Raw genomic sequence first — 18,055 nt, forward strand, 5'->3', positions numbered from 1 at the left:
CCTTGGCCCCACAATTGGAGAAGACGGGGACTCTCCGGATGGCAGGGCAGGGCGAGGCTCTCGGCCCGGGGGGCGGGAGGGCAGGGAGGCCCAGGGACGGAGTGGTGTCCAAGGCCCCTGTCTGCTGGATGACGCTGTTGGAGCCCGTGGTGGAGGGATGGAGGCGCCGAGTGGTGGTTCTTCCCTGCGAGGGACGTGGGCCTCCCTGCCCAGCGCTGCCCGCGGCTGTGACTCGATTCCTGAGCGTGGACGCCGCGAGGTGGCGGGTGTGGTCTTCAGCGGCCGGGAGCGGGGTCGGGTCCCAGCAGCAGGTGACTGGAACAGGCCGCAGGCTGCGTCCACCTCGGGAGGGCCACGCTCCGAGGGGCAGCAGGGCCCCGGAACCGGAGACGCGGGCGCTGGTCTCCTTGTGGGGGACAGGCTGCCTTGTACGTCTGGGCGCTGCACCCCTCACCCGGCGCCCCGCCCCTCAGCGGGAACCCCGCCCCCCACCGGGCGCCCCGCCCCCACCGGGAGCCCCGCCCCTCACCGGGAGCCCCGCCCCTCACCTGGAGCCCCCCCCCCATCCCAACTGGCGCCCCGCCCCTCACCGGGCGCCCCGCCCCTCAACTAATGTGACAAACACCGCTGTTTGTGCAAGAGACATGTGATTACGCAGCTAATAGGCCTGCAGACATGTCCCCAGCAGCGCGCCCGCCCCGTTGCAGCTCGGTCTGTCCCCAGTATCTCATTCCTAATCAGCAGAGCCCCGTTCTCCCAGAGGGACCCCAGAGCCAGGCCGGCCGTGACCCTGCGGCTCTGGGTGACTGGGCGAGCGGCGGCGCGGCCCGGGGGGGCGGGGGGGGGGGGGGCTCTGCTCACCGTCCCGTCCTGCTGCTAGGCTGTCCAGGGCCCCCTGCATCTTCCCTCCCCGGTCACCCGGGGCCTCTCCGTCACTGGCTCATTCCACCCGCCTGGGGACAAAGGCAGCTTCTTGGTTTCTCTGGTGACAGCGTGCTGATGGGGACCAATCCCCCTCCCCGTTGCTCTGGACGCGGGCCTGCCTGCGCCTGGCTCTGAGCCGGGACTATCCAACAGCAGTTTCCCAGGGGAACGGTCGCCTAAGGAGGGGGCTCTGGTGCCCACCGAGACAGTACTGGGGTGTGGGGCTGCACGGCGTGGGTGGAGTGAGGGCCCAGTCGTGGGGGGGGGCTGTGACCATGAAATGTGTGACCGTCTGTCGAAGTCAGGACAGTCTGGGCTGGCCTTCCAGCGACGGCTGCTGGCGGTGGGCACACGGTGGGGAGGGGTCTGCAGGGGCAGGGGTGAGTGGCCCCTGGCCCCGGCAGCCCCTGACGGAGCCCCGCGTGTGCCAGTGTCCGCGGGGACTCCTGCCCGGGGACAGCAGTGCCTCGCCAGCCCTGTCCGCCCTCCCCTGCCGGGATGGACACGCCGCAGGGGCGTGGCCCCATCCTGCCGGCCACCACAGCCCCCGGCACATGGCCCCGGGGCAGGGCAGGCACCCAGCGGGGGAGGCTCCCCAGTGACCGGAGCACACCCTGCCGCCCCTCGGGGCCGGGCCTGCCTGGGGGGGCGTGCAGCCTGCAGCCTGGTGCTGTGGGGGGCACGCGGCCCCACACTGAGCACCTGTATTATCTCCCAGCTCCTGGGGGGCAGGAATGTGGATGGGGTAGGCGCCCTGGGGAAGCCGCCGTCTGCAGGCTCCGGGGGAGGACCGAGATAGTGCGGTGAGGTGGGGGCAGCGGCGGCTGGCCTCTTCAGCCTGCAGACCTTGGAGCCTCGGGAGGGAGCACGGACGGTGACTCCCACGTTTTGGATTCTTGCCTCTGGGGTGTCAGGGAGTAATGTTCCATTTCAAGTCCCCCAGGGAGTGGTCGCGTCTGGGTGCACTGCCCACGGACCGGGCAGATGCTCCGGGAACCGACGTGGCCAGCGGGCAGCCGGCTGGGGGGGGGGGAGGGACCCTGCCTTCTGCTCCCGCGGAGACCCGCAGGGTCAGCCGTCCATCAGCCGCCGAGGTTATAGATGGGTCCTTGGTGTTGGCTGGAGGACGAGCTCCCGGGTGGTAACGATCTGCTCTCGGGGGTGGGAGGAATGGGTGACAGGCCCTCGGAAATGTCCCCTGATGGGCCCGGGGTCGATCTTCGCAGACGCGTGACCGCGTGTCCGGCCCCAGTCCCTCAAGTGAGGTTTGCAGGTCGAGGGCAATTCAAGCGAGACCCCAAGTTACATGGCTTGTGACAAAAGTATTAAGTGTCCCATGACACGGGGCGTGAGCTCCTCAACAAGAGAGGTGCCGAGTTGTCAGCGAAACAGTGACAGCGTCACATGTGACCACCCAGCTGCTTAGTATAACTTCCGCCCAATTTTGCAAATCATTATTTTCACAGTTAACGGGCAGGAGGCAATTAATGACGGCCCGCGAAGCTGCTCTCGGTGGCGTTGGGGGCGCTGGCGAGGAAGCGCGGGGAGGCGGCCGAGGGCGGCCGGAGGGCTTTCCCTGCGCGGATGGACGGCTGTCTGTCCGTCCGTCCATCCATCTGCACGAGCCCCTCCCTGAGCCTCCCTGCGCTGGGAAGGGCCGCAAACCGACGGCAGAGGGCGGGGGCGGGAGGCCACAGAGAACATGGCCCCCAGGTAGGGCGCCCGTGCGAGGGCCGCCCTCCCGGCACCATGACCTCGCAGCTGGTCGGTCACCCACAAGTCCAAGAGCGGGTCTTAGGGACGCTCGGGTCCCACTCTCTTCCTTCACAGGATGTTATTTCCCGTGTTTTCTTTCCCTTGCTCCTTATACGCCCCATTCTGCCCAGCAGAGCCACTCGCTCCATCACCACAGCCGCTGGAGACACGTCCCAGAGAGGACCGGGTCCCCACCCCTGGGACCTGTGGGTGGGACCTTACAGGGAAGAAAGGACTTTGCAGGTGGGATTTAATCAAGGATCTTGAAACGGGGAGATGGCCCTGGGTGACTCAGGCAGGCCGGAGATGTGATCCCCTCTGTCCCACAGGAGGGAGGCAGGGGGGATCTGATGAGGACAGAAGACAGAGACCAGGGTGAGGCGGCCACCAGGGAGGGAAGAGGGGAGCCTCCGGAGGAGCGCAGCCCTGTCGACACCTTGCTCTCAGCCTGGAGAAACGGTTTCTGATTCCTGGCTCCCAGGAATGCAAGAGAAAAACTCCTGTGGTTTCAAGTTAACAAGTTGGTGGTAATTTTTTTTCCAGCAGCAAAAGGAAACTGATACCTTCCTGAAAGAAGGCTACAGGTGGGTGGGGCGCCAGCGTTGAGAAGGAGGCAATGATGCCATCGAGGACTGTCTTGTGGCTTGTCACCTCATGGCCACAAGCTAGCTGCCGCAGCTCCAGGCATCACATCCTCACAGGACAGTGCAAAGCAGGAAGGAATCAAGGGTGAGGCACAGGAGACTTCTTGTATGGTTCTTTCATCTGGGGGGAAATCTCAAGGCACCTGCTAGGCGAGGTCCATCCAAGCCCATGTGGCTACTCTGGGCCAGTCCATAGCAAAGGGGACAGATTCCTCTGATTGGCTCGGACCAATCATAAGTCCTGTCGCGAGCTGGGCACAGGTTCCCCCCATATAAGTGGGCTCTACTGGCAAGGAGGGGATGGTGACAGGGGTCCGCCCGTCTGAGAGAGCGGGAAGAAAGGGAGGCTCAGGGCTTGGACTCCTGGGTCCCCCCCACCACCCAGCCGCCTCTCTTGGGTGCCCGCTCTTGCCTGTCTCTGGAGGGGTCACCTGCCAGGATGTCCTCGGTCACAGCCTGGCTGTGCCATCCCGCGTCCCCATCGGCCGCTCCCCCTGACACCCCCCCACGGAGGGGCAGGGCCCGGGCAGAGCCCCTCCCTTACCTCTGTCAGGTCACCTCCACCCTGTGCCTCCACGTGGCGAGCACACCCTGGCGGGCGGGGGGGGGGGGGCTTCTTCCCCAAGGCCCTGCCCACCCCAGACATCTGGGAAGAATCCCAGGGAGGAGGGAAGGACAGCCTTGGGGAGGGGGCTGCTCTCCCCGTCGGGTGGGTGTCGTACTGCCTGACGTGTCGCCTACAGTGGTGACGAGCCTTCCACACGGTGGGCTGGGAACTGCACGTGCTCCGTCCGGCCTCAGACTCTGGGGGTCGGGCTCAGCTTTCCCGTCACCTGCTAGCCTCTCACCCCATCTTTACGACGCAGGGGAACCCTTACTGCGCATCCGACGGCCCCTCGGTGCTTGGTGCTCTGCTGGGCCGGCCTGGCCGGAGTCCCGGGGACGGCAGGCGGAGGGGCTGGGCCTGCGGGACGCCCCTCCCCACAGATCGTCCTCCGCCCTTCCACAGCGGAGCTCTCGCTGGGGCTGAGGCCTCGGAGCCACACGTGACAAGGCCAGGCTGCCCTGCACCCTCCCCCACTCTCTCCTCCAGGCACGGCCCCGACCCCCGACATGGTCCTGATGGTGCACGCGGCCCCGATCCTCACACAGGCCCCCGTACCTGCACAAGGCTCTGATCCTCCCCTGGGCCCCATCCTCCCCTGGGCTCCGTCCTCCCCTGGGCTCCCATCCTCCCCTGGGCTCCGTCCTCACCTGGGACCCTGTCCTAACCTGGGCTCCCATCCTCCCCTGGGCTCCCATCCTCCCCTGGGCTCCGTCCTCCCCTGGGCCCCTGTCCTCCCCTGGACTCCCATCCTCCCCTGGGCCCCATCCTCTCCTGGGCCCCGTCCTCCCCTGGGCTCCCATCCTCCCCTGGGCTCCGTCCTCCACTGGGCCTCATCCTCACCTGGGCTCCCGTCCTCCCCTGGGCCCCATCCTCCCCTGGGCCCCATCCTCACCTGGGCTCCCGTCCTCCCCTGGGCCCCGTCCTTACCTGGGCCCCATCCTCACCCGGGCCCCTGTCCTCCCCTGGGCTCCCATCCTCCCCTGGGCCCCATCCTCACCTGGGCCTCATCCTCACCTGGGCTCCGTCCTCCCCTGGACCCCGTCCTTACCTGGGTCCTGTCCTCACCTGGGCTCCCATCCTCCCCTGGGCCCCATCCTCACCTGGTCCCTGTCCTCACCTGGGTCCTGTCCTCACCTGGGCTCCCGTCCTCCCCTGGACCCAGTCCTCCCCTGGGCCCCTGTCCTCCCCTGGGCTCCCATCTTCCCCTGGGCCCCCGTCCTCACCTGGGCCTAGATCCCTCGCACCTGCGGACAGCCAGGATGGATCCCTTTCCTCTGAGGGTTTGTTGCCAACACGTCCGCGGCAGCTCCGGGAGCCCGGCACCCCTCCTAATGTTTTCTTTATTTATACACCTGCATCGTCCAGAACAGCTGCTTTATTGAGATTCATCCGTCACGAGCCTTAATTAAAATAATGCAAGCGTCTAACTCCGCACAGGTCACCACAGCAAATGTGTGTTTTCCTGCTGTCAGTTAAGGCCTGAGCGGGGAGCCGTGACGCGGCCGCTCCTCTCTTCGTCCGTCCTCCAGCTGAGTCCTGAGTTGGGGCGCGGGCGGGCCCTGCAGGGAGCCCCGGGGAGGGCGGCGGGCCAGGGGGCTGGCGGGCTGGGGGGTGGGGGGGAGGCGTCCTGCAGGGACGGCGGCTGGTCCCAGACGAGGCCCCTGCAGCAGCAACTGTGAGGAGTTGTTGCAAACTTTCTGCCCTGGAGCCACAGCCCGTGACTGCCTTGCGGTCTGGAGGTCAGGGTCTGCCTCGCTGGTGGGGCCCCGGGGAGTCATTTCCACACCTTTTCCAGCTCCTGGAGGCATCCTTGGCCCGAGGTCCACCGTCCACGTCTGTCCTCACCCCTCCTGCCCTGTGACCACACTGAGCCAGGGTTCACTTCGCCATGGACGGCCCTACGTTGACAGGTGACAGGGGTCAGGACGTTTGGGGCCACGAACCAGCCTGCCGCACCCCCTAAATGTGAAGGACACCGGCTGGCAGAGAGGAGGGTGTGTGGATGGAGGGCCCGGGTCAGCGTGTCTGCGAGAGGGCTCAGGAAGGGTGGGGGGGCCAGGCTGCAGACTCAGACCTCAGGGTAAGGTGACACAAGTGGGCACAGCTCAGCAGGGGTGATAGGAGGTCCCCCTCGCAGGACGGAGGACAGGTGCAGGGGGAGCCTGGGTCCCCCTCGCAGGACGGGGGACAGGTGCAGGGGGAGCCTGGGTCCCCCTCGCAGGACGGGGGACGGGGTGCAGGGGGAGCCTGGGTCCCCCTCGCAGGATGGGGGATGGGGTGCAGGGAGAGCCTGGGTCCCCCTCGCAGGATGGGGGATGGGGTGCAGGGAGAGCCTGGGTCCCCCTCGCAGGATGGGGGACGGGGTGCAGGGGGAGCCTGGGTCCCCCTCGCAGGACGGGGGACAGGTGCAGGGGGAGCCTGGGTCCCCCTCGCAGGACGAGGGACAGGTGCAGGGGGAGCCTGGGTCCCCCTCGCAGGATGGGGGATGGGGTGCAGGGAGAGCCTAGGTCCCCCTCGCAGGACGGGGGATGGGGTGCAGGGGGAGCCTGGGTCCCCCTCGCAGGACGGGGGACGGGTGTAGGGGGAGCCTGGAAGGAGACAGGGGCGTGGGGAAGCAGGAGGCGAAGCCCTTAGGAAGCGGGACGTGGCTTTACTTATGTCCATTATTCCCCTTCGATTTGCCGTAATTGGATTATTTGCATGATTTTGAGCCCGGGGCCCTCTCTGATCCGCCGCCCGGCTCCCAGTCCCGCAGGACGGGGCTTCCGGGTCCAGCCCTGCTCACGAGGGGTCTCCTGTCTGACCCCTTCCCGCGGTCTGCCACTCCGCCCGGGGCCTGGATGTCTGTCTGAGGCGCCGTGGACCGGGCTGCTGGTCACATCCGCCCGCGCCCTTCTGTCTGCAGCCTCGGAGACCGGCCCTCAGACACGTCTGCAGCTCTGTGACCTGTTTCTCTCCCTGTGGGCCCATTAGGACTGGGATAGGCCCTGTTCAGAGCTGCCACAGGACCCCGGAGGCTGTGGGACTTGGAGTCCCAAGCTTGGCGCTCACGGTACAGAGACCACGTCTTCAGGGCCTGCCCTGGGCCCTCGGGAGCGATGGAGACTCTAACAACAGGCCCGGGACCACAGGGGTCCTCGGGTCTGTCCCAGCGAGCTGGGGTGCTCGGTGTCGCCCGCTCTGTTGTTTGGGGGAATCTCTCCTTTGCCAGATGGGGGGGGTTCTCTCCTGGGGGCCCCCTTCCGTTCTTCCAGACTTTAGGGCGGCGGCCCCTCCTCCCAGCCCACCCACATGACCCCTCACACACCTACCTCCTGGCCGTGTCCCGGAGCCTCTGCTGGGGCTGACGCAGCCCTGAGCCTAGATCACACCCTGCCTCCCCACCCAGGAGCTGCCCCCGGCCTGTGCTGGCATCCGCAATGACCCTTTCCTTCCTTCCCACGGGGGCAGACCCTTCCGGGGACCCTCACGGCCTGGGTCTGCCGGAGGTGATGACATCATCAGAGGTGGTTACTAGGCAACCGGCCTCCGCGGTCAGGGGACCGCTCTGTGGTTGGAAGGGCCCCGCCAGTTTCTTAAAATATCAGACCTCAGAGCACATTTAGTCCCAGAGAAGAGGGGAGAATCCAGCCAGCTTCAGGTCGCTGGGAAGCCCCCCTTGGATCTGCCCTCTGACTGCACGGGTTTTCCAAGAGGCGATCGTGTGAGACTAACCTCATTTCCTTTTCTTGTCATGGTCCTTAGCCCGGCGGATGAGGGCCCGTTATTGTTGTGATTTCCACGGCACTTGCCAAATGTGCTGTGTTATCCTTGAGGATGAAATGGTAAGTACATCCCACATGAACTGTTAGGTGCATTTTGTCTGTTACAGGAATTAGAGACAAAGGGAGTTAGCTAATGGCCCCGTGTCACCCTGGAGGGAGGGCTCCAGCGGGCTCCCGCAGGACTCTGACATCAGTCCTGGGCTGTCGAACGTTCTTATCAATGATTTATATGAAGAAATAAAAGGTCTGCCTGTCACTTTGCTGCTAGAACAAAGGACAGGAGGTACGTTGCAAGGAGGAATCGTAATTCAGAATCCTCTCAACGTGGACGTGATTTAAGACTCAAAAAGAAAATTTGAACAGGACCGAAACAGCGCTACCTATAAAGGAGGTAACTGATCAATTGGGCCACATTACAATTAAGAGACGTCAGTCAGGGGGATATTTGCGATACACGTTTGACAAAAGATTTACAACCGGATAAAACCCTCAAACGATTTTAAAAAGGGTGAGCAAATGGACGAAAAAACAAGCCAACTATTGGGGCGCCTGGGTGGCTCAGTCGGTTAAGCGTCCGACTTCAGCTCAGGTCATGATCTCGCGGCTCGTGGGTTCGAGCCCCGCATCGGGCTCTGTGCTGACAGCTCAGAGCCTGGAGCTGCTTCGGATTCTGTGTCGCCCTCTCTCTCTCTGCCCCTCCCCCACTCAAGCTCTGTCTCTCTCTGTCTCAAAAATAAATAAACATTAAAAAAATAATAAAAAAAAAAACCAAGCCAACTGTTTAAACTGGCATTTCGCAAGAGGGGTGCCCGAATGTCCTCTAAGGACGTGAAAAGGGAATTGCTCGATTTTCCTAGTTCGCAGGGAGAGGCAGTCCTGACGCCACGTGATGTCACCTCCCCCGATGGAGGCCAGGAAAGGGAGGAAGGGCTGAGCGTTGGCAAGGAGGACTGTGACGTGCTGGGCAGCTTTGGGAAAATTCTACGACCTTGGGTATGGACCCAACAGAAGTGCACACGTGTTTCTACCAAAAGACACGTATGAGAATGTTTCCAGCAGTTTTCAATGGCTAAAGTCCAGAAGGAACCACAAAGCCCGCGGTGGGGTGAGCACGCGCCCAGGCCGGGCACCCGTCCAGCGGAAGGCCGGAAACCATTCATGACAGCGGCTACCTCGCTCTATGCAGCAGCATGTTAGAAGTTCAGCAACAGAGCAGGTGAGAGGCCGGACGCGAGGACCCCATTCCATGAACGTCAAAGCCACGGACACTGGTCGGTGGTGCTGGAAGTGAACACAGCGCCCGCCTTCGAAGCGGGGACACGGGGCGCCTGCGGCGTGCGGGGGGATGTGTCCTTTTCCGGGCGGGTTCCGGCCACCGGTGGGCGCTGTCTGTGCGCTACCTGCGCGAGTCACCTGACATCGTGTCCGTGTTCCGTGGGTGCGCGCGTCACGCTCGAGGTTCAGTGAAGCCGAAGGGACTTTGCCATGAACAACCGCAAACCAACCAAAGGGCATAAAGCGAGCGTTTACAGACATTGGGCACCGGGCAGCGCAGGGCCCCTGGGGGGGGGAGGCGGGAGGGGAGCCCCATTTTCCGCTGGGAAGCCGTCCGCCGAGGTGAGGAGGCACGGACTGGGGCTGGGGAGGCTGAGAGGCTGGGGTGTTGTGGGGAAGAGGGCCACGGAGGAGGGGCTGTCCACGGAACAGCTCTAGAAATCTCTCCGGACACGTGTGAGTTCTGAGCAGCCGGAGGGGGACAACCTTCCCGACACCGGCATTAACCGGCAGAACGAAACGCCGCAGACCGCGTGGCTTAGACGATGGACCTCTGCTCCTCGTAGCTCTGGGGGCCGGGAGCCCCACCTCCGGGTGCTGGTGTGGTCGGGCTCAGCTGAGGGGTCCTCCCGCCTGCAGACGCCTTCTCACTGGGTCCTCACGTGGCAGGTGGGGAGAGAAACGCTCTCCTCTTCTGTAAGGTCACTGTCCTGTAGGATCAGGGCCCCACCCTTACGCCCTCATTTAAGCTCCTGAAAACTCTCTCCCCAGGTCCAGCCACACGGGGGCTTCAACCTCCAGATGTTGTGGGAGACACGATTCGGTCTCAGCAACACGCAAGGCATTCAGAAAGATTCCAGAAGGGCCGGGATCTCAGTAGGACTAGATTAGCCCTGGGGGAAGGCTGCCGGGCTCGATCGGGAGCCTCGACTTAAGCCTCAGAGCTCTGACTCTGGTAGCAGCCGGTAAGTTCCTATCAGGCCGACTCTCCCAGAGGCAACAAGTATAAACACTGGACCAAACAGATGCTAGACCGAGTAGCTGAAGTCACGGGAGAACAACAGGCAGGAGTCAGCCTTTAGGAGAAAGGACCAGAACTGAGGAACGTTCCCATTTTAACAGCTTCCGGCCTGAGGGCAGCCCCGAGTTCACACCACGCAGGTCACAAACATCGTCCAAAGTCCAACAAAAAGTGTGCAGTACAGCCTCAACCACAGGAAGGTAAGAGACAATCCCAGAAAGGGGTGGGTCCGAAGACGTGTGTATAAACCCCCGTGGTGTCTCCGGACGGCTCTTGAACCACACTCGGGCGGGGCGGACCCCGAGCAGCCCGGCCACGGCCACGTGGGATCCACCCGAGAGGGACATCTTCTAGTTTGAATCACCCCAGATGAATTGCCTGCGAAGATAATGAATACCAACGCACTTCAGTCCGGAGGCCCCACAGCAGAATGTCTACAAAACCCAGGATGCAATCCAAAATTTCGGGGCAAGAGGAAAGGAGAAAATGTGGCTCGTTCTCAAAAAAAAAAAAAAAAGAAAAAAAGACAATCATAAAGACTAACCCCAAGGTGACTAAGACGTTGAACTGAGCAGAGAAGGATTTCAAAGCTGTTGTAACGACTGTGGCCAATGAAATAAAAGAAAATATGTTCATAACAAATAAAAAGATTGGGTATTGTGGTAGAAAATAGAAATTGATAGAAAGAGCTAAGTGGAAATTCTAGAACTGAAAAATGTAAATCCAAAATGGAAGTTCATGGGATGGGCTCAATACCAGAATGGAAACAGCGAAGGAGTTAGCGAACTTCAAGAGGGAGCGACAGAAATTGTCTAATTTGAAGAAGAGGGGAAAAAAGGGGGGGGAACCCAATAAAAAACAGAGTGTTTCCAAGACCCATGGAATAAATCTGACACGTGTGATATTCGTGTGCTCAGAAAGGAGGGAACAGAGAGCAAAAATGTTTACATTTTAATTATTTAAAAAAAAATTTAATGTTTGTTTTTGAGAGAGAGAGAGATACAGAGTGAAGGGGGGAGGGGAGAGGAGGGGAGACAGGGAGACACAGAATCCGAAGCGGGCTCCAGGCTCCGAGCCGTCAGCACAGAGCCCGACGCAGGGCTCGAACCCATGAACTGTGAGATCATGACCTCAGCCGAAGTCAGACGCTTAACTGACTGAGCCACCAGGAGCCCCTACATTTTAATTATTTTTAAGGAAATTGTGGTTGAAAATTGCCTGGATTTGACGGAAGACACCGATTTCACAGATTTCACGAGCTCAGGAAACCCCGGTCAGTCCAAGTCAGGGAAATGATGTCAAAGCCCGTTACAGCCAGAGAGCAGGACAAAGAGAAACTTTGGAAGCAGCTGCCCAGAAGCGACACGGCACTCGGGGGAGCGATAATTTGGGTAAATGCTCGCTTCTCGTGAGACATGAACAGAGCCGGAGGCAGCGGGAGATATTTTTAATGTACTAAAAGGAAAAAAAAAATCCTATAAACAGAAAAACTATTCTTCGAGAATGAAAGTGAAAGACATTTTCAGATAAAAGAAAACGCGAATTTTTCACCAACATAGATGCTGAAGGAGACCCTTCTAACGGGTGAGATGACCCCAGACAGACGCCTGGGACCTGTCCCCAGGAGCCTCGCCACGCGTGTGGGGAACACGAAACGCCCGCTGGGTGGAGGGTGCCTGTGCCCGGCCCTGCAGTGTCCCCCCACCCCCAGGACGCGGCCTGGGCACACAGCGGCCCATTGCCAGGTTCACGGTCCGAGGGGAGGGGAGGAGGAGCTCGTTCACGCAGCTCTCTCAGAGCGAGGGGTTGGCGGTCATGCCGGAGGCTGTGCCAGGGGCCCAGGGGCTCTGGCTCCCGTCGTGGGGGATCGGGGGCTAGCCTCAGGGCCCAGTGGTGCCACCTTGGGCCAATGGCCTCACCCCTGTGCCTCTGCGTGCCGATTACGGGAGACCAGCTGGGGCCTCAGGCCTCGAGGCGCCTCTGGCATTGGAGGTCTGGGAACGGCAGGTTTGGGGTTCCGGAGCTCCCTGGCTCTCGGAGCCACAGGGAGATGAGGGGCTGAGGCAGGGGGGCTGTGTGCAGCCACGGTGCCCGCGTCCCAGCCCTCGTCTCATCCACGGGGCAGGAAGGGTTTTTCTCCGCCCTGCCGCGGCCTCTGCTCTCAGAGCCGGTTTGTGGGGTCCTGGCTCCCTGGCTTCTCCCAGGGGAGAAGTCTGGGGTCAGGGCTGTGGCGTCAGAGGCCGGGGGAGGGGCTTCTTTGCTCTCTGCACCCCTGCCTCACTCCGCAGCCACCGTGCACGGTGACCAGGCGTGCCCCTCTCCATGCTCACACTGGGTCTGCCAATCCCTCCCTTCCGCCTCCCTGACTCGCGGGGAAGTGAGCCCTAACTTCCAGGTCTAAGTCAAGGGCTCTGTCTGCCCGCAAAAAGCCAAGAACCGCAAGCCTGCCCTCTGCACCCTGGGGCCAGGCGCAGGCTGGGGTGGGGAGGGCGGGCAGAGCCAGAGGGGCGAGGGCTCAGCTCCCAGGGCCTGCGCTGACCTCTCCTCTTGCCCCCTCGGGCCACCAGCCCTGTCTTCCTCTGTAGACAGGCGTGAGGGGCCGGTGGCCGTGGAGCTGGTGGCCCAGGAGCGAGAGGGGCCTCGCCGCCCCAGCACGTGAATATGGATTTGTGCCTAAGGACAGGCGGTGGCAGGCTCCGGCCCTAATTAGTGCGCGATGGCTGCTCCCTCCGCCCCTGGGAGCCGGGGTGGGGGTGGGGGGGCATCAAAGGAAGGCAGCCTGCTAATCCCCCTCTTCCAAGGGCGGCATCTGCTCCCTCCCTCCCCCGGGCGCGTCTCTCTGACAGCAGGCCGCGAGAGTCTCGGCTATTTAATTAGGCCGGAAAGTTCCCCCAACCCTGGGAAATGATTTCATTTCAATATTTCCTTTGCCGAGTGCGACACCCTCCCCCATCCTCAAAGGCCTTTCATCTGCGGCTCGGCCCATCCCCCGCCAGGGGCCTCTCCCCTCCCCTCTCATTGGCGTCCTGTTCAAGGGGCCAGGCTGGGCCAGGGGCGGCGGTGGCGGCTGGCCTTTGAGAGAGGCCCCCCCCACCCCAGCCATTGGCCCAGCTGCGGCTGGTAACCAGCTGCGAGCATCCTGCCAGCCTGGCCTCCCGCCCGCACGCCCTGGGTCCTACCCCAGACCTTGGCCAAGCAGCTCCCTCTCCAGGCGTGCCCCGCCCCCCCTCCCGGGGCAGGTCCAGGCTGCGTGAGGAGCCGCCCGCCCTGAGACATGATGTCACACACGGAGCTCGTCCCTCCCTGCTTTTGTCAGCCTCTGCTGGCCGGGTCACCCTTCGCAGGCCCCAGTCCCGCCTGCCTGATTCTGCTCCCGGTGCTCATGTGTACAGGGCTGTGTGCACACATACTGCACGTGTGAGGCTGTCTGTGCGTGCTTGTGCACACGCATGGGGGTGCATGGTACGCGTGGGGGTGCGAGGTTGCGTGTACATCTGTGCCTGCGAGTGTGTGTGGTCGGCACGTACATGCACACGTGTACCTGTGCGTGTATGCGTGTGCACATGTAGGCACGTCTGTGGGAGCCCCTGAGGTCTGAGCCTGGTTCCTGTCTCTCTTTAGGCAGCTGGAGCTCCCGTCCTCCACGGACCGTGCGGGGCCAGCACCAGGCCCGGCTGCAGAGCAAAGGCTCCCGGGGCGGGTGGGGGGTAGGATCTGGGGGGCGCTGGGGGGGGGAGGTCCTGAGCTCCGGAGGCCCTCTGCAGACTCAGTCTCCACGTTTGTACAAACTCGTCCGTCCCCGAGGTCTGTGTCCAGAGCACAGCCACAGGCCCGAAGGTCAGGCCGACTTTGCCTCAGGGGGGTCAGCACCCCAGCCGGCGCCCCCACCCCGGCCCTCTCTGAAGCAGCGCCCCCCACAGCGTCCTCCTCTGTCCTCCTCCACTTGGCCCCGGAGGCCCTCCTGGAGGCGGCTAATGAGAGGTGTCAGCTGGGAGGCTCTTCTGGGGAACCTGCCGTCCTGAGCGATTTCTAAACGGGAAAGTCTAACCTCACGGAGTCCTTTGAACGCGTCCGAGTGACGAGTGACGGAGCTGCAGAGGCAGCCTTCGGAGTCGCCGGGAGCCCGAGAGGAGAGGAGATTGATCTCCACTGGCCTCCTGAATGTAGAGTTCTTAAGAAGCTGTTTGTCACGCGGCCCCGAAGGCGAGGTGGGGGCCTTGGCTAACAAATGACGTCGTTCGCTGTTGTTCTGCCTCCCTTCCCATCCCCCACGCCGGAATTTATGCCTTTTGCAGACAAAACGCTCTCGCAGACAGGCGTCCCACGTCTTCACCGCGGCCAAGTATCGACGGTATTGATCACGCGGCCCTGGGATCCGACCTCCCCCCCCCCCCCCGCCCAGGAAGTGAGACACTCGGGGCTCCAGGGGCCCCCGCCCCTCCCCCACCCGGCACCCACTCCTCAGCGGGCCGTCGGCGTCCTCGGGGACAGCGGGCAGTGGGGCCTGGCACGTGCTGGTCGCTCTGTGGACCCTCGGTGCCAGGATGGGGGAACGAGAAACCAGGAGTCTGGGGGGGTCGGAGACAGGCTGTTGGATTCTCAGCGCTAGCCCCTGCCTGGTCAGCTGGCCTGCTCCCTGCAAGGCCTTGGGGACCCTGGAGACAGTGACAGCCCTCCCCGGGGGGGGGGGGGCGTTCCGTGTTATGCTCGGGAAGTGAGTGTGCACAGAACTTTGTGAATTGCTTTCTTTCCTGTTTTATGAACTTCTCCGAATGCCTGCACATTACTCTCCCGAGGGACGGGGGGAGATAAATAGTAATTAAAGTCTTGTCATCCGACTCGCTCAGGCCGTTAAGTTGTTCAACCTTGCATAAAAAACCGGTGAGTGTACTTAACGCGGAGGAGCACCTGGGCGCGTGGCAGTAAGCGTAAATCAGTGTCTAACGACGCGCTCCCGCCCACCGGGCTCGCGGCTCCCCCGGCCGGCACGACCCCGGCCCGGGCTCCCGGTCGGCTGGCCTGCGCGGGGCCCTCTGCCCGCGTCGTCCCCGGGCCCAGGCAGAGAGGACGGCTCACAGGCTGTGGCCGGGCCTCCGGGCCCTCTCCGCGTCCCCAGCCTGGCCGGGCAGCTGGAACCGCGTTGGGAGAAGCCGCTCGCCGCGCCGTCTGCTTGGACAAACACGGCCGCGTCCCAGGACAGCGGTGCCACGGCTCTCGGGCCACGCCTGCGTGCCAGGCAGCCAGCTCGAAGCCCCACGGGGCTGGTGGGTCCTGAGGCCCGGCCCTTGGCCCCGGCGGGAGACGAAGCCAGCGGTGGGCTTGGTAAGTCTCCTCTGCCCCAGGCAGCCACGGGCAGAGCCGCAGCGTCCCGCCTGCCAGGTGGCCCCCGGGCCCTTCCAGGGGGCCCCCGGGCCCTTCCGGGGGGCCGGCGTCTGCTCCGGGTCCCCCCCCTCCTCTGGCAGCACGGGCGGCAGGCCCCGTCCTCACTTGCGGCCTCCTTTTACGGCGTCCCCGGAGAACAACGGCTCAGGCTGTGCGGATTCGTTCCCCTCCGCACGAGGCTCACCTACTTCGACACACGCGGTCTAGCTTCAATTATTTATCGCGACACCGGAGAGGCCCCGATCAAAGCGCCAAAGCGTGTTGAGCCGCAGCCTCGGCGCGGGGGACGGGTGGGGCAGGCCCGCGGAGGGGAGCGGGCTGGGGCGGGCCGCGTGGTCCGGCTGCCCCCCCAGGCGGTGACGGAGGTGCCACGCCTCGCCACGCTTGGAGATGACGTCTTGTTCCCGCGCCGTCCAAGGAGCCCACGGGAGCCTGGAGCTGGCGACGGGATCTTAAGACGAGGCGGGTTTCTTCCCTTCGGCAGCTGCAGCTTTTAAACCCACGGGGCCCCAGGACAAAACAGGGTGGCCGAGCTCCTCGGGTGTGTTGAGACCCCCCCAGCCTGCCGAGTGTCACGTGCACCCGTCCGCCCGTCCACCCGCTCGCAGTGGGGGTGGGCGAGGAGAGGCCCGTGAGACCGGGCGCTGCCCGGGGAAGGGACAGGCACCGGCAATGAGGAAGGGGCCGCTATGGGGCCCGTCCCGGACTCGCTGTCTGCACAGGAGCGCGTCAGGGTCGCCGGAACGGGGGCCACGTGACTCTCCCCAGCCGACAGCTGAGGCTGACGGCCGACACGTGGACAAGGGCTGGGGACCTGTGCCCAGCTGTCTGTCTCTGGAGCAGGCCTCCTTGACCTCCGCCCTGGAGGCCGTGCCACCTGCCTGTCCCCTGGTATGCGCTAGTGGCTGGCAACGTAGGGGTGTATGCCTTCAGAGCCCCACACAGCCGCTCCCTGGGTCACGTCAGCTCTGGGTGGACGCCGGGTGGAGGAAGAACCGGTGGGTCTGGTGGGACCCCAAGCCAGCACATCCCGCCCTACAGTGCTGGGTACTTGCCAATCTGCTTCACAGAACACAGACGCTCGGAGGGAGACGGGCCCTGCAGGATCGCTGGTCCAGGCATCTCCCACAGCAGATGGGGAAACCGAGACTCCAGAGAAGGGGGGCACACGGCGAGGCCCCCCGCCTGGCCTGGGAGGGCACCTGCCCGTGGGCTATTTCTGGCCCTGGCGTGGCCTGGGCCGCTGAAGGACACCTTGCTTCTCGGTCCTTCGGTGTCCTCCCGAGACAAGCCAGAAGGATGCTTTCCCGGGGTGTTATTGGGCACCTCCAGAAAGCGGCCGCGCCCCGACCCGCTGCCCAGGGGGCCCCTGCCTCCCCCTCAGCACCTCCCCAGCGCCCCAATTTACGACGGGAAGAGCCGTCCCTGAATCACTGCTCGCTTCTGCTTTGGGATTGCACGACATTCTCTATGTACCCCAGCCCACCATTTACTCACACCACTGGAGTGTGAATTCCATGAATAAATTGTATTATCTCGGGGGCTTCGGATGACAAAAACATGAAAGCCACGCCAGTCCAGAAACGCCCGTCTCTCCTCATTAATGCCGGCTGGGGCCGGGGGAGCGGGCCCTCCTGGGAGGCTCATTTAGATTTTAATTAAACCGGCTTTCCCAAACAATTTGCAATAAATTAGCGACAAGCAGGCTTGCCGCGTCCAGGCGCGAGGCAGTCCCCGCTGGGGATGGCTGCTGGCGCTCACCTGGGGTCACCTGCCTGCAAGGCCGCCCACACCCGGGCCGGGCTGGCCCGGGGCAGGCTCCTGGCCGGCTCCGCTCCATGGGAGACAGGCCACCAGCAGCCACATGCGAGCAGAGGCCAGCAGACCGCCCCCTGCATCTCATACCGGGCCTGACACCCAGCCCGAGGGCAGCAGTCTACCCGAGACCCCCATCCGAGGGCTCACCCCCGATGCCGGGCCACTCAGGCACTGCGTCCTCAGAGCTGTGGTGGGGCCTGGTGTCCTTGGCCCTGGCTGGGTCTGTCGGGGCCCCTGCGCCACGTTCCAGAAGCCTATGTGGGCCCTGGACCATGAGCCCACCTCCAGGAGCTTTGTGGGAAGAGGGGACTCTGGCGGCCCTCAGGAGCTCGTGTGGACGGTCGTGGCCACCACGGAGCTTTGCAGTCTTTTTCTGGAAAGTTTTGTATGAGCAGACACCTCGCCCTGAAAGGGATGCTCAGGCTTTGCGGTCTTTTTCTGGAAAGTTCTGTATGAGCAGACACCTTGCCCTGAAAGGGACGCTCAGGCTTTGCGGTCTTTTTCTGGAAAGTTCTGCATGAGCAGACACTTCGCCCTGAAAGGGACGCTCAGGCCAGAGGTCAGGAGCCCTTGGGGATCTCCTCTGAGGTGGGCCAGCTGGGGTTCGGGGCGTCCTGTTTCCAGGACTTGGAGAGCCTGACTCCGCTGCTGCAGCCTTGCACTGGGGGAGGGGTGATTGTTGAAGGGACCCTCCTTCCACACGTCCCAGCTGCCCCTCGCCAGCCCTGTGGCCTGGGCTCCTTCAGACCCCCATCCACCCCCTCCTCCAAAGGGGGCGGGGGCACAGGCGCCGGGGGCAGGAGGACCGCACTGGCACCCAGGAGCACTCAACACGTTGCAGTTGGGTCAAGGCTGTGGTTTCTGG

The 18,055-nt window shown here is 63.4% G+C and overlaps 1 protein-coding gene and 2 long non-coding RNA genes across 3 annotated transcripts; 2 read left to right on the forward strand and 1 right to left on the reverse strand.

The window, feature by feature from the left end:
- Positions 1-5,290: 5,290 nt before the first annotated feature.
- Positions 5,291-7,627, reverse strand: LOC111560931. Its single transcript, XR_002743312.2, has 2 exons — positions 7,242-7,627; positions 5,291-5,828 (listed from the first exon to the last, which is right to left on the reverse strand). It is a non-coding gene; the product is annotated as an uncharacterized LOC111560931 (long non-coding RNA).
- Positions 7,444-11,517, forward strand: LOC123386216. The gene is made up of 3 exons (XR_006600036.1): positions 7,444-7,570; positions 7,675-7,754; positions 11,240-11,517. It is a non-coding gene; the product is annotated as an uncharacterized LOC123386216 (long non-coding RNA).
- A 1,922-nt stretch (positions 11,518-13,439) lies between these two features.
- On the forward strand, positions 13,440-16,952 carry LOC111560972 (translation initiation factor IF-2-like). Its single transcript, XM_045060679.1, has 3 exons — positions 13,440-13,452; positions 14,896-15,312; positions 16,443-16,952. The coding sequence occupies exons 1-3, from the start codon at positions 13,440-13,442 to the stop codon at positions 16,799-16,801; spliced, it is 789 nt and encodes a 262-aa protein (XP_044916614.1). The 3' UTR covers positions 16,802-16,952.
- Positions 16,953-18,055: the final 1,103 nt, after the last annotated feature.

This window comes from Felis catus, chromosome B3, assembly GCF_018350175.1.
Source record: "Felis catus isolate Fca126 chromosome B3, F.catus_Fca126_mat1.0, whole genome shotgun sequence".
Classification (NCBI taxonomy): domain Eukaryota; kingdom Metazoa; phylum Chordata; class Mammalia; order Carnivora; family Felidae; genus Felis; species Felis catus.